The sequence below is a fragment of the Polypterus senegalus genome, chromosome 3 (genome assembly GCF_016835505.1).
Source record: "Polypterus senegalus isolate Bchr_013 chromosome 3, ASM1683550v1, whole genome shotgun sequence".
In the NCBI taxonomy this organism is placed as follows: Eukaryota; Metazoa; Chordata; class Cladistia; order Polypteriformes; family Polypteridae; genus Polypterus; species Polypterus senegalus.
In genome coordinates, this window is record NC_053156.1 from 275,559,737 (window position 1) to 275,575,737 (window position 16,001).

At 40.6% G+C, this 16,001-nt stretch overlaps 1 protein-coding gene across 2 annotated transcripts in view; it reads left to right on the forward strand.

The window, feature by feature from the left end:
• Positions 1-16,001, forward strand: part of LOC120526185 (hematopoietic progenitor cell antigen CD34-like) — an 81,862-nt gene that overhangs the window by 46,793 nt on the left and 19,068 nt on the right. For both annotated transcript variants that reach the window (XM_039749215.1, XM_039749214.1), the window contains exons 3-4: positions 616-833; positions 8,501-8,566. In XM_039749215.1, the coding sequence (XP_039605149.1) occupies positions 616-833; positions 8,501-8,566 (284 nt within the window). The remainder of the gene's footprint in view (positions 1-615; positions 834-8,500; positions 8,567-16,001) is intronic.

Sequence of the window (16,001 nt, forward strand, 5' to 3'; positions counted from 1 at the left end):
ACGGCAATTCACTTGGCAACAAGGCTAGGACTTGTGCTGTGAACAGGTGGAGTGTAGTGGCGACACTGTAGACAAAGGCGGTGGCTGGCACAGAGAGAAATCAGCTGACAACAGTATGAATGTGCTCCACTCGCCGTATTCAATAACGATCTCTACATGACCGACTAAAGAAGTAATCGATTTGGCTCACGATGCAAAGCAATCACCTCTGAGTCAGATGCTGCAGGTTTGCAGAACATCACTGCCAGTTCACCCCAGTGCAAATCTTCAAAATGCGATGCTTTGTGTGTCAAGTTTAAAGCAGTTCAGCTGCCTACCCCATGTAGGCTCTCGATACAATTTACTCATCCGCAGCACACTCTCCTGCTGTCTTTTCTTTAGTTATTATTTTTTTATGCTGCACTACTTGATTTGCCCTCACACTACATATACAAACTCTACGTTAATGCTTTACAGTTTGTATTATTGTTTTTATTATTTTATTCTTCACTCAGAATTGTCTTCTGAATTTTGTTTATAATAAGGATATATATTGCAATATTCCAAATATTAATTAAGTACTGAACTGTAATTCTAGGCACAGTATAATCAGATATCCATCTTATTCTCTGTCAGAAATGCATGAAAAAACAGCCAGCTCATCAGTTACTACAATGGGAACAGAAGAACATACCACAAGTTTATCCAATAAAGTCACCACTGGAATGACCACAATCGTCATGACCAGCACACCCACTGAGTCATCAACCGTTAGCACAAGTGAAACGATAATGACAAGTGAATTAACAACCAGCACTGAACAAAGTACACTGGAAGAAGAGGACTTCATTACGGTAACAAGAATTATTTTTTTTTTTCTCTGTTGTAAAGAAAATCCATAGAGTCATTTTATCTCAAGATTCTCTTATCAGGGCCAGTGTTTCTTTTAAATCGGAATACTTCAAATTCAGTATTTTTGATATAAGAAGGTTTCAGGCAAATCCTTATAAGAAGCTGGTTTCAAATAATGTTTTTGACTGTCATAATTTACAAGTTCATGCGCTGGATGTGCGGATCCTTTATGGCAGGGGTCCCCAACTCCAGTCCTGGAGGGCCGCAGTGGCTGCAGGTTTTCATTCTAACTCTTTTCTTAATTAGTGATCTGTTTTTGCTGCTAATTAACTTCTTTTAAATTAATTTTAATGGACTTGTTTTTTTTAAGATGTTACCCTGAATTTCTTCATCGTTCCTCCAAATTGCTTCATTTCTTTCCTTAAATGGCACCCAAACAGAAATGAAACATGAAGTGAGTGAGCCAACAGAAGATCAGCTAAGTCAGGGCCTCAAACTCCAACCAATTTCACTCCAGCCAGTTGCTTAATTAGGTGCCAATTCTTGCTGTCAATTAAACCCGTTCTTTAATTCCATGGCTTGTTGCTGCTCTCATTGTGTCATAGCAGACATTTCCAAAATTGTTGATTTTCTCTTTTCTAAGAGCTCTGTGAAAATGTTTTTGGGGCCAAAGCAGATCAACATTCCTGAGACCTTCATCTTTCTTTATTTTCAGATGTATGATGGACAGAGTTTGCTGGTCATGTTTTGGCTCATTTTGTATCTCATTATTGTTTGGCTGCTAATTAAGGGAAAAGAAACAATTAAGGGGTCTGAGTCTTCAAGAGCAAGTAAATTAAAATGAATTCAAAAGAAGTTAATTAGGAGCAAAAACAGGTCACTGATTAAGAAAAGGGTTAGAATGAAAACCTGCAGCTACTGCGGACCACCAGGACTGGAGTTTGACCTCCCTGCTTTAGAGTCTCTGAAATGTTTTTGTCTTTTTCTTCAACCAATCAAAATGCACCAATGGATGTTTGAAATCTGGGTGAAAAATTAAGTATGTGTCATGTGTATATTTGTTTTACTGAAAACACTGCACAACAACAAATTTGTTTCCTAAATAGTTTTGGGTGTATCTTATTGTTTCTGTCTTGCTGATGACCTTCTCACAAAACTGCATCATTTTATTGCAATTGCCAATTTTTCATATTGCCTTTCATACTGTAAGCATACATAGACAGTACAACAAATCTCAACAGAACATTTGTGGTTCAAGTAGTGGCACTGCTTCTAGGAAAGCAGGTCAGACATATCAAATACTACAAGTGGGACAGCCATGCTGAAGAGACTCAATACATTTTAAAAAATGGCCACAGGTTTCAGAGTAGAAAGCTGTGACACATAAGCCACTTGTTGACCCAACAAAAATATTTCTGCCTCTTCATATAAAACTTGAAGTAACAAAAAAGTTTGTAAAAGCGATGAACAAGAAAGGTGAAGGATTTTGATACTTGATAGAGATGTTTTCACAAATAAATGATCTTAAGATTAACGAAGGTATTTGTATTAGTTCACCAATCAGACACATCATCAATGACAAGTGGTTTGATGATCTACTAGTGTAGCAGGAGGAACTCGCATGGAAGGTTTTCAAGAATGTTGTTCTGAGTTTTCTTCCCAGCTACCAATTACTGAACTACTGTATGTCCGGCTGGTTCACAATATGCTTCAAGTATACAAAACCATTAAGTTGCTCAAGATTCTTTTTCTAAATTATGACCAGTGGGGGTGCTACTAAGCCCCAAACCCCAAACACAAGTGCACCAAAACAGTCCCTGGTCCAAAACATGAATTGTTTAATTCAACAAAATACCTTTTTACAGGTTTCTCTCCAGTGAACACAATAATATACGATTGAATTTTGCTACTTACTATCTCTCCACCTCTCCGATGCAGCCTTGCCCAGCACCTCCCAACTCTGGCTCTCTTTCCTAGGTGGAGTGGCTTTCTTTAATTAGGACCCAAGAGTACTCCAGTATCATAGTATTGGACGAAGGAAGCACTTCCAGGTCAGGTGGAAATCCCACAAAACAGGGCGGTCTTTCCGTGGCAGCACTCCCTGGTGGCACCCAAGGACTGGGTTGCCCTTCCGGACCACAGTCAGCTCCCAACATGCCCTGTGGGCACCAATACTGGGACCATGCTAGAAGAACACTGCCATTTACTGTAGCTGCTCTTGCTGGACGGTCTCCTGCCAACCATTCATTATTCGTTCACCCCATCTGGGATAGAAACTGAGAACCACTTGGCCATTATACTCTGACAGAAGTGAACAACACGACGTGCTAGGCCTTACTCAGCAGTAACCTCTTCTAAAGTTCTCTATATCTCTAATGTGTCCAAAAGTTCTGCCCACTATGGAAAGTTGCTAAAATGAATAAACTCTGTTTTATTAGCCACCACTTTCATGTCCAAAACCCACCATTATTCCCCACTATAACCCCGTGCACTTCATACAAGCAGTTAAAAAATATATCTAGGCAAACAATTGTTATTGACAGATAAAAGATATTGCATTGCCATAAAGGAACCGTCTGCATGGAATCTGATTTGGTGTCCCAGCCCCTGCTCCTCAGTGTCCCCTCAATGCTCTTGAACAAATGTGCCAAGGGATCTGAAGTAAAATCTACAAGAGAAAAACCAGAGGAATGGCAGACACTAAGGAGGCAATAAAACAATTCAAGAAAACTGGGGCAGGTTTAAGAACTGGACAAACACTTGGATAATGAAATTTATTAGAGAAAAGTGGAAAGTGCAATATATGGGGCAAAGGAACTTCAATTATTAATACAAGGCGGGAGACACTGTCATACAGGAAGCAATTCTGAAAAGGATTTAGAAGTTTATTATGACACATTTTCATCATCTAAGCAATGCGATTAAGCTAATAAAAAGGCAAATAAAAATATATAATGCACTAGAGAGACTGCATTTGGAGTAATGTGTGCAGTTCTGTCACCACATTACAAGAAAGACGCAGCAGCACTTGAAGCTGTGCAGAGGAGAGCAACCCGGTGCATTTTGGGACTTAAGGACATGCCCTACCATGACAAACTTAAAGAATCAAACCTGTTTATTCTCAAGCAAAAGAAATGGTGTGGGGACCTCATCCATCCATCTATCCATCCATTTTCCAACCCGGGGACCGAATCCAGAGCTTTAAAATACTCAAAAATAGATCCACTAGAATTCTTTCTGCTTAATGGTGAATCACACACTTGAGGACACCTGTGGAAATTATAGGGAAGTGCGTTTAGAAGTGAAGCCAGGAAGTAGTTCTTTACATACAGTAGAGTTATGGGAATCTGGAACAAACATCTAAGAGATGCAGATGAAACAGAAACCTGAACAGCCTTTAAGAAGGATCTGGATGAGATACTGGGATGGACTGACTGGTCTCCTTTTATTTCTCAGATTTGTTATGTTCTTATAAAGCTCATAGAAATAAAACATCAAATAAGAAGCACTGTAGACGGGATGATGTTGTAGCCAAGGAAATTGACTTTAAACTTCAAGACAGCTGATATGATTCCTGCTTCCTACTCATATATTGCCAATTTGATTATTACTTAATGTCCACGCAGATCACTGCAATCATCGCATCAGCACCGGCTGGTGGTTCCGCAGTCAGGTCTAAAAACAACGGGTGATCGTGATTTTTCTTATGCACTACCCAAGTTATGGAACACATTACCTCTTGGCATCAGTTCAGCCTCATCAGTTATGCTTTTTAAATCTAGATTGAAAGCCAACTTGTTTCCTTTGGTTTATAAATGATTTGTTAACATGTTCTTTTATGCATGCTTGTATATATTACTTGTGTTGTAGTATTTTATTTTTTTTCTACTGTATATAGGCCTGTACAGCACTTTTATCAACCTCACTTATTTTAAAATGTGCTTATTTAAATAAAACTTGCTTACTTACTGGGCCGCACATAGTGCAGTGGTATTGCTGCTGCATTGCAGAAAGGAAACCTGGGTTCACATCTCCAGGTCCTCCCTGTGTGTAGTTTGCATGTTCTCCCCCATGTCTGCATTGGTTTCTTCTCTGGGTGCTCTGGTTTCCTCTCACATTACAAAGATATGCAGGTTAGGTGGATTAACAAATTTAAATTGGCCTTAGTGTGTGGTTGGTGTGTGTCATGGCACCTTGTCCAGGATTTGTTCCTGCCTTGCACCCTGTGCTAGCCAGGATAGGCTCCAGTACCCCTGTGACCCTGTTCAGGAGTAAGCAGGTGGGGAAACAGCAGAAATACTTACTTACTCATTGTATAAATACTCACTCACTCACCTTACCTGTCTGTGCTCCAATTATAAAAATACTTGTAAACCGTTGTATTGCATCCTAATGTTATAAATTGTCTTGGATAATGACATTGGCCAAATGTAAAATAATGATAATCAAAACAAAAAAACATAATCCATTATAGAAAGGCACATAGGTTTGTTTAAAAGGTACACAGAAAACCCCAAAATCATTTGGCGGCTTTCCTGAAATTGGCCAAATATTAATGCGTAAAATAAACAGTACATACAATGAGTCATAATTTCAGACTGAAACATATGAATCCAATTGAAACCACATGTGGTCTGAATTGAGGCCATTTCCCAAGTAGGTCTTGAAATGATCTGCATGGAGGACTTCTCCAAGATCCCTGCAAAAGTGTGCTCAAGCCTTGTCATACTTTACAGGAAAAGGCTCAGTGTGCATATCCACTCCTTCCCCAAATATTAATTATAGCAATAATTTTAATATCTATGTTATAGTGAAGAAATAAATTACTCAATAGAATGTATTATGTTTGAAAAATATTGCATTTAAACAAAAGTTTACAGTTGTCCCAAATGTATGAGCCCAAGAATCATTGTACTATATTTGTTGTCTATGTTATATACTAGGGGGCTTTGCCCCCTGCTCGCTTCGCTCACCAACTCCCCAGCCTGTGCCACACGCCAGCCGATTCGGTTCACTTCACTCGCGTATGTGGATTTCACTTTCACCAAACAACAAATCTTTTAATTCTCTCAGATAGGCCTCTTCATTGGGAAGAAACACTATTTTTCCCTGATGGCAACACGAATTAGACGATCTACAAGTCTCTGACTTAAAGTTTAAAGTCAAACAATATGTACATACTTCTGTCATATCACCTACATCCATATATTCTGTCTCTTTTCGCTGTTTCGTTATTTCGCCGAGTAATAATTTCCATTTGTTAGAGCTAATGCGATCTTTACTATCAGTTTTTTGAGACTTTCGAATTTTAGTTTTTTTCATAATCTCTAACCTGCTCTGCATGTGTATCGTGCCAACGTTTTTGAACCTCTTTACAATTTTCTACTTTGTCTTCTACACTTTGACTTTTATTTCCGACCCCGCTTGGAGCTGAGAACGCAGGAACTGTGTCTGACAAAAGGATTCACATGAATCAGAAGTGACTGGGCTGTGGGTGTGGTTGTAAAGGTTTGAGAGGAGGGCGGGACTTGTCAAAATCTCTTGGCGAAAGGTCTCGTCTCGTGGGAGTTGAAATTATCTCAGAGAAAGTCTCGTCCCAGGATTTCCTTTTATAATAGAGATATTTATTCTTGCTCAGTTTCATGAAAAGTGCCAATAATTCCTGAGTGGGCTGTACAAGCTTTACATTACTCTGTGTATTACAGTGCATAGGCCAAACAATACTATAGTAAAGAATGTAAAACCCAAAATAAATATGTGAAAAATGAAGTGCTCCATAAGGATCTCCAAAAAAACCAGTGAATGGCTAATCAAGTACCTTTCCATAGAATGAAAGGAAAAGCTGCTAAAACAGACACATTTTGAAAACCTACACATTCTACTTTATGCAGAGCTTACCTGCTGAAAGCATTCCTACAAGTAAAGGGCAAGCCAAAAATTTCAAAAAAGTGTCAAAATGCTACCAACACCATAGACTAGAAAACCTCCATGATTCTGTCATTCATATCAATCTTCTCTTTCTAACAAATCCGGCAGCTACAGTGGTGTGAAAAACTATTTGCCCCCTTCCTGATTTCTTATTCTTTTGCATGTTTGTCACACAAAATGTTTCTGATCATCAAACACATTTAACCATTAGTCAAACATAACATAAGTAAACACAAAATGCAGTTTTTAAATGATGGTTTTTATTATTTAGGGAGAAGAAAAATCCAAACCTACATGGCCCTGTGTGAAAAAGTAATTGCCCCCTGAACCTAATAACTGGTTGGGCCACCCTTAGCAGCAATAACTGCAATCAAGCGCTTATGATAACTTGCAATGAGTCTTTTACAGCGCTCTGGAGGAATTTTGGCCCACTCATCTTTTCAGAATTGTTGTAATTCAGCTTTATTTGAGGGTTTTCTAGCATGAACCGCCTTTTTAAGGTCATGCCATAGCATCTCAATTGGATTCAGGTCAGGACTTTGACTAGGCTACTCCAAAGTCTTCATCTTGTTTTTCTTCAGCCATTCAGAGGTGGATTTGCTGGTGTGTTTTGGGTCATTGTCCTGTTGCAGCACCCAAGATCGCTTCAGCTTGAGTTGACGAACACATGGCCGGACATTCTCCTTCAGGATTTTTGGTAGACAGTAGAATTCATGGTTCCATCTATCACAGCAAGCCTTCCAGGTCCTGAAGCAGCAAAACAACCCCAGACCATCACACTACCACCACTATATTTTACTGTTGGTATGATGTTCTTTTTCTGAAATGCTGTGTTCCTTTTACGCCAGATGTAATGGGACATTTGCCTTCCAAAAAGTTCAAGTTTTGTCTCATCAGTCCACAAGGTATTTTCCCAAAAGTCTTGGCAATCATTGAGATGTTTCTTAGCAAAATTGAGACGAGCCCTAATGTTCTTTTTGCTTAGCGTCTTGGAAATCTGCCATGCAGGCCGTTTTTGCCCAGTCTCTTTCTTATGGTGGAGTCGTGAACACTAACCTTAACTGAGGCAAGTGAGGCCTGCAGTTCTTTAGACGTTGTCCTGGGGTCTTTTGTGACCTCTCGGATGAGTCGTCTCTGCGCTCTTGGGGTAATTTTGGTCGGCCGGCCACTCCTGGGAAGTTTCACCACTGCCATTTGTGGATAATGGCTCTCACTGTGGTTCGCTGGAGTCCCAAAGCTTTAGAAATGTCTTTATAACCTTTACCAGACTGATAGATCTCAATTACTTTTGTTCTCATTTGTTCCTGAATTTCTTTGGATCTTGGTATGTTGTCTAGCTTTTGAGGTGCTTTTGGTCTACTTCTCTGTGTCAGGCAGCTCCTATTTAAGTGATTTCTTGATTGAAACAGGTGTGGCAGTCATCAGGCCTGGGGGTGGCTACGGAAATTGAACTCAGGTGAGATACACCACAGTTAGGTTATTTTTTAACAAGGGGGCAATTACTTTTTCACACAGGACCATGTAGGTTTGGATTTTTGATTAAATGTGCTTGATGATCAGAAACATTTTGTGTGACAAACATGCAAAAGAATAAGAAATCAGGAAGGGGGCAAATAGTTTTTCACACCACTGTAAATGATGAGTAAGCACATAGTGGCACAGGGGCTTATGCCACTTGAACATACTGCTTCGGTCCATCTGATAACAGCCTACTAACATGTGTTCTGTTCTTTACTTTCAGTGCACAGAAGATGCCATGCCCTTGAAGGATGCTGTGATGCTAAAGTTAAAGAGTGCTTCAAACTGTGTAAGTATGCCATTACATGCAATATTGTTTAGAGGTGAAGAGTGGTAAAGAAACTGTTATGACCTCACACTGAAAGGATTTCTGGCAAAAAGAGTAAATGCATGAAAATGCTGATACTATTTGTGGTTTGTGACACTGGTCTTCTTTTTGAGAAAATGCCATTTCTGGACAAATACACTGTAAAAGTGTTGACACTTGAATTATTTATATAGTCCTAGATTAAACAGAACTCCTAAATATAACGGGACTCCAAACAAACTATCCAGATTGTAAAGCATATACAGATGCTTGATACTTTAAAATAATGCCAATGATCAGATACTGTATGTCTTTGTGCTCAAAATGGTAGACTATTGGCAGTACTAAGTGAGGGTCCTTAGAATGGCTGCTTCTCCAGGAAGGAAGCTCTGACCTCATGGAGACTTTTCTCGTCACACAGGCTTCTACGGGGACTGTCCAATTTAAATCATTACTTAACACTTTAATCCTTTTGGAGCCTATTATCACTTATTTCAGGACCATCACCATTATGGAATATACAAGTTCTTTTATAAAACCATTTTTTGACAGTATGCATAAAAGGTAATACTCCAAGACATTATGATAAAAATGGACACGTGTTTATTTCTCAAGTGATAATCACTACATCAGTGAAGGTGTTCAATGATATTTCAATGAGAACACTTCCTTCCAGCAGGAACAGGCGGGTCCAAATGGATAGCCACCGGAAGTGATGTCAGATGTGTTCTAGCCGTCAGTCAACCGGTCTGCAGAAGGAGGAAGAGAGAAAGGCATTAGGACACAGCACCAATCCCTGGAGCGGCGGTAGAACTGTAGTCACTAGAGCCCTTCAGCTCGTAACAATGTATTCATCCTTCCAAATACTTAAGAGTTTAGCTTTTATGAAAATACTAGCAAAATACCCGCGCTTTGCAGCGGCAAAGTACTGCCTTAAAATTTTTATTAAGAAGAAAATTAAACCTTTTTAAACTGAGGGAAAATATACCAATAAGTATTTGTTAAGGATCTCTTTGTATACCACATTGTCAGTTCGGCCCTCCAGTTGTAATATGACCAAGCTGTGAGCTGAGCTTACTCTTGAGCATGCAACGTACAGTTGGCCATGTGAACAGTAATCTTGTTTCAAATCTCACAGCTTGGATTGCTGCTGTCATAATCGGTTTGAGTTTCATGGTTTGTTTCAATTACGACAGTATTTGTAGGACTTGTGTTGAAGTGACATTCGGCATCTGTCAAGTGTTGTAAGTATACAACCAGTTTCATCGATAAAATCACATCCAGCTTTTGAGAGTTTAAACATTCATAAACATCAAAGTGTCCACTACTGAAATCGTCACCTGTGAATCTAAGATGTTTAAGAGGCATTGGCGGTTGTCAAAAGGTGTAAAATATTTGGCCATTTCGGTACACTTGAAAGTGACAACTGAACAATTCAGCGGCAGCCATCAACTCACATGCAGAACCATAGGTGAAGGACTTAAGCATTTCACTCTTCTAGTGCTCCTGTGTAGTATAATTATCTCCTGTACCGTCATCAGTCCACACCTTGAACCTGTCCCAGTCATTCAATACATAAGACAGAATGTTCCTCCGGATATCAAGAGTGAGCCTGATATGGCCGTGCAATATGTAACACAGAGAATGAGAAAGGCAGGTGCTCGGTACTCGGTAAGTGACAGTTCTTTGATCGATGGTGATCACCTCGATAGACATGGTAATGGGGGTACGGTTGGAATGATAAATGAAATGGGTACCTGAGCAATGTAAAGTAAGTCTAAAATACCTACACAATAACTATAATCATAATAAATGAACAATAAAACAGCAGAGAAGCCGTGGATTAAATAAAAAGGCTGTAGTTATCAGCAGGGAGACGTGAATCCCGTAGCGAAGCAAGGAAGGGAATGTAGAGACCGGAGTGACGGATGGCCTTATATAGGCAGGCAGCCAACAACGTGGGAGGCGTGGGGATGGGGAACCCAACGCCGCCTCACACGGCGACCGAGCTGCAAGCTATGGACGTATATATGTACGTAAGTAGGAAACAATTAGAGTTGGGAACCCGTGTACCAAATTTCTTGAAGATGGACCCATAAGTAACAAAGACCGTTGAAAAGTTCAATATGGCGGCCAACAGTGGCATCATACCACCGAAATAAGTACGTAGATTAGTTTCGGTTAGCGCAGGGACCGCCTACCAAATTTCGTGAAGATGGGGCCATAAATAAGAAAGTTCAACATGGCGGACGTTGTCAACCGTTATCGACCGTTATGACCGTTACGTGTAGAATTTCGAAATGAAACCTGCTTAACTTTTGTAAGTAAGCTGTAAGGAATGAGCCTGCCAAATTGCAGCTTTCTACCTACACGGGAAGTTGGAGAATTAGTGATAAGTGAGTGAGTGAGTCAGTGAGTGAGTCAGTCAGTCAGTCAGTGAGGGCTTTGCCTTTTATTAGTATAGATTATTTTGGGATTTAGTGCTTTGACTAATTAGCCCTAGAAAGATTTTCTTGGGGTAATTAAAAAAGGGGTCACAGATTTTAGCCCCTATTAACCCATATTAACCCCTATAACCCCAAGATTAACCCAAACCCTAATTTCTAAAGCTACTGCTGGATATTTATTAAAGCATACAAATGTACAGCCTCTTTTAGCTGACGCTCATTTCATAATCTGCAATAGTACCGACCTTAAGGAACGGTGAGATATTGTGTCTTAGCCCCTCCATGCTATGGCAGATGTTCCTTTGCACATTTTTGGTACAGTGGATCCTGAGAGTATTCAGACCCCTTCACTTTCTACACACTTTATTGTGTTGTAAATTTAAACTCAAATAAATAAATTTGTCTTTTTTGCCTTTCAGCCTACATTCAATAACCCAAAATGACAAAGTAAAAACATGTTTTCAGGAAGGTTTGTACATTTATTAAAAAATCAAACAGCTGTCCTTACTTACGGCACTCAATTGTTTTAATGTCACCAAAACCATAATGACATTTTACACAGTAAGTTTTTTTATTGACTCTATTATTATGTTTGTTTTGATATGTTGGTTTGGCAACCATTAAGAATATAAACAACACTAGCAGTAAAATAAATGGCTGGCAGCGGCCCTCTGTCACTGAGCTGTATCGCAAACAGGTTACAAAGACGGCCAACACAATTCTGTCAGATTTGCTCTTTTTTTTTCTAAATTTCAGTTGTGGCCATCAAACTGCACATTTAGGTTCATAAGGATAAAGAGCAATAGATTTCAGTAATCTTTAATTTCCAGAGCTATAAGCATTTTGAATTCTGTTACTAGTAGTGATGATGCCTAAATCTGTACTTATCTTGAGTGTTTGTACTTATGATAATATTGGTTGTCAATGGTTGCGTCTTGGCTTCTTTTCTTTTATCCCTGTAACAATTCTTCATGTTTTGTACTTTCTTGCTGCAAACAAATTACCCTCTGGGTTAATAAAGTCTAAACTCTAAGTCTATTTCATTGTCGCAGGGAGCTGAAACATTTTCTGGTAGCATAGGACACAAAGCAGGAACCTGCCCTAGAATCGGTGTCTGTCAGTCCCACAGGGTCAGTTTGGAATTGACAATTAAACTTAATGTGCAAGCTGTCAAAGCTGTGAGAGGAAAACCCAAACCCAAACTGCACAAGTTGAATGACCTGGCATGAAATTTGGACCCGGGATGCTTGATCTGTGGGGCGCCAGTGATTATTAACCTACTGCCTAATGTTGTTATTATTAATTCACAAGGTGTCAAACAAATGTCTTTGCTTCCAGTAACAACAGGTGAATGAATTTCCAGTCTCACAAACTCTGTATAGACAAAGGCGAGCCCCAGATTCCACCCGCATTTCTTCTGCCTCAGCCTCAGTAATGGGACACAGATGATTTAGCCTAGTGTAACGTACTCCGCAGTAAACACAGCCTCGCTACTGACAAACAAGTGTGATTTGCTCCTACCCAGTGAGCGTCATCTCTATAAAAACACAATTCCCATCAGGGAGGTCCCATTAAAGCCAGTGCCAAAAGAAAAGCATTTGACAATTATAAATACAAGGTATTTTAATTAGCAGCAGGCCCGTGCCACAGAGAGGCGTTCTGCCACTATTACACAATTAGCTGAGGACCACAACTGAAACAACTTGAGGAAGTACTTGTGCCAAGCATTCATTATGTAGCCTTAAAAACAGTGATACCTATTTGAAAAGCTGCAGCAGCCGAGGCCTCTGTGCTCTACTCCTCACTGTTATGAATAGTGATTTTATTTAATGTTTAATGAGATTTTCCTGGGGCTTTAGAAAAAAAAAATGTATGTGTAAATTAGGGTTTTGAAGTCCAAGGAATTCATTTCTAACATTTGTTTTTTGTTTTAAGGAAGTTTTAACGATACTAATAATTAAGCATGTTCTCCCGTGAGACCATTTTCTTTCCTGAGTATCATTATCAGGGCTGAATTTTTGTATAGTCCTACTGCTATTTTCTGTACAAGACGCCATTTTGCGTAACCATTATTAGTGGTCACATCCCGGGTTTCTAAAGGCGTGGTCTCTGAGGTTGTGACCTCAAGTTCTTTGGCATAAAAGCATACGCATGAAGCTTTATCAGGTCTGTGGATAAACCCTTAAAAAGTCAAAAGAAATCTAACCCTAACCTCTTTGTTAATTGATCCATCCATTTTCTAACCTGCTGAATCCAAATACAGGGTCACAGGGGTCTGCTGGAGCCAAACCCAGCCAACACAGGGCACAAGGCAGGAACCAATCCTGGGCAGGGTGCCAGCCCACCGCAGGACACACACCCACGGCACAATTTAGAATCGCCAATCCACCTAACTTGCATGTCTTTGGATTGTGGGAGGAAACCGGAGCACCCGGAGGAAACCCACGCAGACACGGGGAGAACATGCAAACTCCACGCAGGGAGGACCGGGAAGCGAACCCGGGTCTCCTAACTGCGAGGCAGCAGCGCTACCACTGCGCCACCGTGCCGCCCTTGTTAATTGATCTTCGTGTTTTATCTGTTTTGACTTCTTGCCTGGTTTTTGATTTTGATTCTTGCCTCACGTCTGAGTTTTGGTCGCTTTGTTTATATTTTATTTGTTTTGTTTTGCCCTTTTCATGCATCTCCTGGATCATCTCAAAAATGAGTTACCTGTTTTCTGCACAGGACACTGAGGGCACTACTATTTTGTGTGTGTGTGTGTTTTTTTTTTTGATGGTTGGTATGTAGTTATTATACAGGGGCAGCCAGAAGTGCGTAGGGTGTGACACATCACCAACACAATGGCATAAAGGTCAGTCTTATGCAGTTGTTCAAAAATGTGGATACAAAGGAAACCCAATCATGGATGTCTCATAAGCTTTTGGTATCAGAATTATAGATGCAATTCCTTTGGACTTCAAGTTTGGCATTAAGTACTTTTTTGACTTTTCAGTTAGGACTTTGGCTGGGGTTTTTGATTCACGTTTATCTCCTGGTCCTTTCCCTCTCTTGCCTTCAGAGCCTGTTGTGTTTCTATACCTTGGTAGTTCACTTGCAGGACACGGTATAGTAAAAAAGTGGCAAAACAAGGTGATGTCAGAGCATGCAAGAACAACATATTTTAGAAATACTAGTTCTGGCCATACCTTAAAGTAACATCCATCCGTCCATTATCCAACCTGCTATATCCTAACTACAGGGTCACAGGCGTCTGCTGGAGCCAATCCCAGCCAGCACAGGGCGCAAGGCAGGAAACAAACCCCGGGCAGGGCAGGGCACACACACACACACACCCACCCACGCACCAACCACACACTAGTGACAATTTAGGATCGCCAATACACCTAACCTGCATTGTCTTTGGACTGTGGGAGGAAACCCACGCAGACATGGGGAGAACATGCAAACTCCTTAAAGTAACATACTATGTTAATCACTGTTTCTAAGCAGACATGGTGTGAGGGTGTGTGTGCATGTAGATGCAAGAGGTGAGTGCCACAATAGACTGGCATCCAATCCAGGGCTACATCCTGCTTTCAGTTTAAGTAAAAGAAGATTAAGAGGAGAGATGATTAAAGTGTTTAAAATTATGAAGGGAATTAGTCCAGTGGATCAGGGCTGTGACTTTAAAAATGAGTTCAGCAAGAACAAGGGGATAATACACAATTTCGCACAAACTTTAGGAAGTTTTTATTCACACAGAAACCCACAGACACATGGAATAAGCTACCAGGTAGTGTGGTAGACAGTAGGGACTTTTAAAACTTGACTTAATTTTTTTAGAAGAATTAAATGGATAGGACAGGCAAGCTTTGTTAGGCTATCATCTAGATTGTTGTAATGTTCTAATGATGTGTTCAAGGCATCCATCCATCCATTTTCTAACCCGCTGAATCCGAATACAGGGTCACAGGGGTCTGCTGGAGCCAATCCCAGCCAACACAGGGCACAAGGCAGAAACCAATCCTGGGCAGGGTGCCAACCCACTGCAGGACACACACAAACACACCCACACACCAAGCACGCACTAGGGCCAATTTAGAATCGCCAATCCACCTAACCTGCATGTCTTTGGATTGTGGGAGGAAACCGGAGTGCTCGGAGGAAACCCACGCAGACACGGGGAGAACATGCAAACTCCACGCAGGGAGGACCCGGGAAGCGAACCCAGGTCTCCTAACTGCGCCACCGTGCCGCCGTGTTCAAGGCAGTCAACTCAAAATAATGTTCCCTGTGATCCTATAATGAAACAAGTTCAGAGAACGGATGCAATAGACCATTTACTCCATTGTGGCTTTTGAATTAAAAGTAGGCTCAGCTTACAGTATTAGGGCTTGTCCGCAAGATGACCACTGCCGTGGCACTTAACAGCTGTGCATCTATCTGCATCACATAATCTGTGACCTAATGCACTAGTTATGTCACATCAACACAGCTGGCTCATAAGCAGGATGTTCTGTACTCTAGCCTTTTGCAGTTACACCCTTAATAAAGATTATTTAACTGCTGAGACGAGCAAAGCAAACATCCCTAAAAGAGAAGTGATCCTTTCAGACTCTGCTACCTGAACAGCTGAGCTCTATAAGGCAGTGTTGCCTGGTCTGTGGCTTTCCCAGGCAGTTGGGTTATTTTTGATTGGTGTTCACAGGGAAGAAAAATGGGCTTTTGCAGGCTGTAGTTTTTTTAGGCTTTGTTTTTTTAAATAATAGTGTTTTGGGCTATTTTTCAAACCCCCCGCCTCTGCTCTATTAGCATGCTTTTCACCCATCTGGAACCACTTTTCAATGATGTGTACCTAACCCATCGCTCTCTCAAAACTCGGAGGTAGGCCTGGTCCATCCATGTCCAGTGTGACGCTTTGTATATTCAAGGTATTGGGTTCATTTTTTGCACCGTTATGCAGTTTTTGATCAGTCTTTGGAAATTTG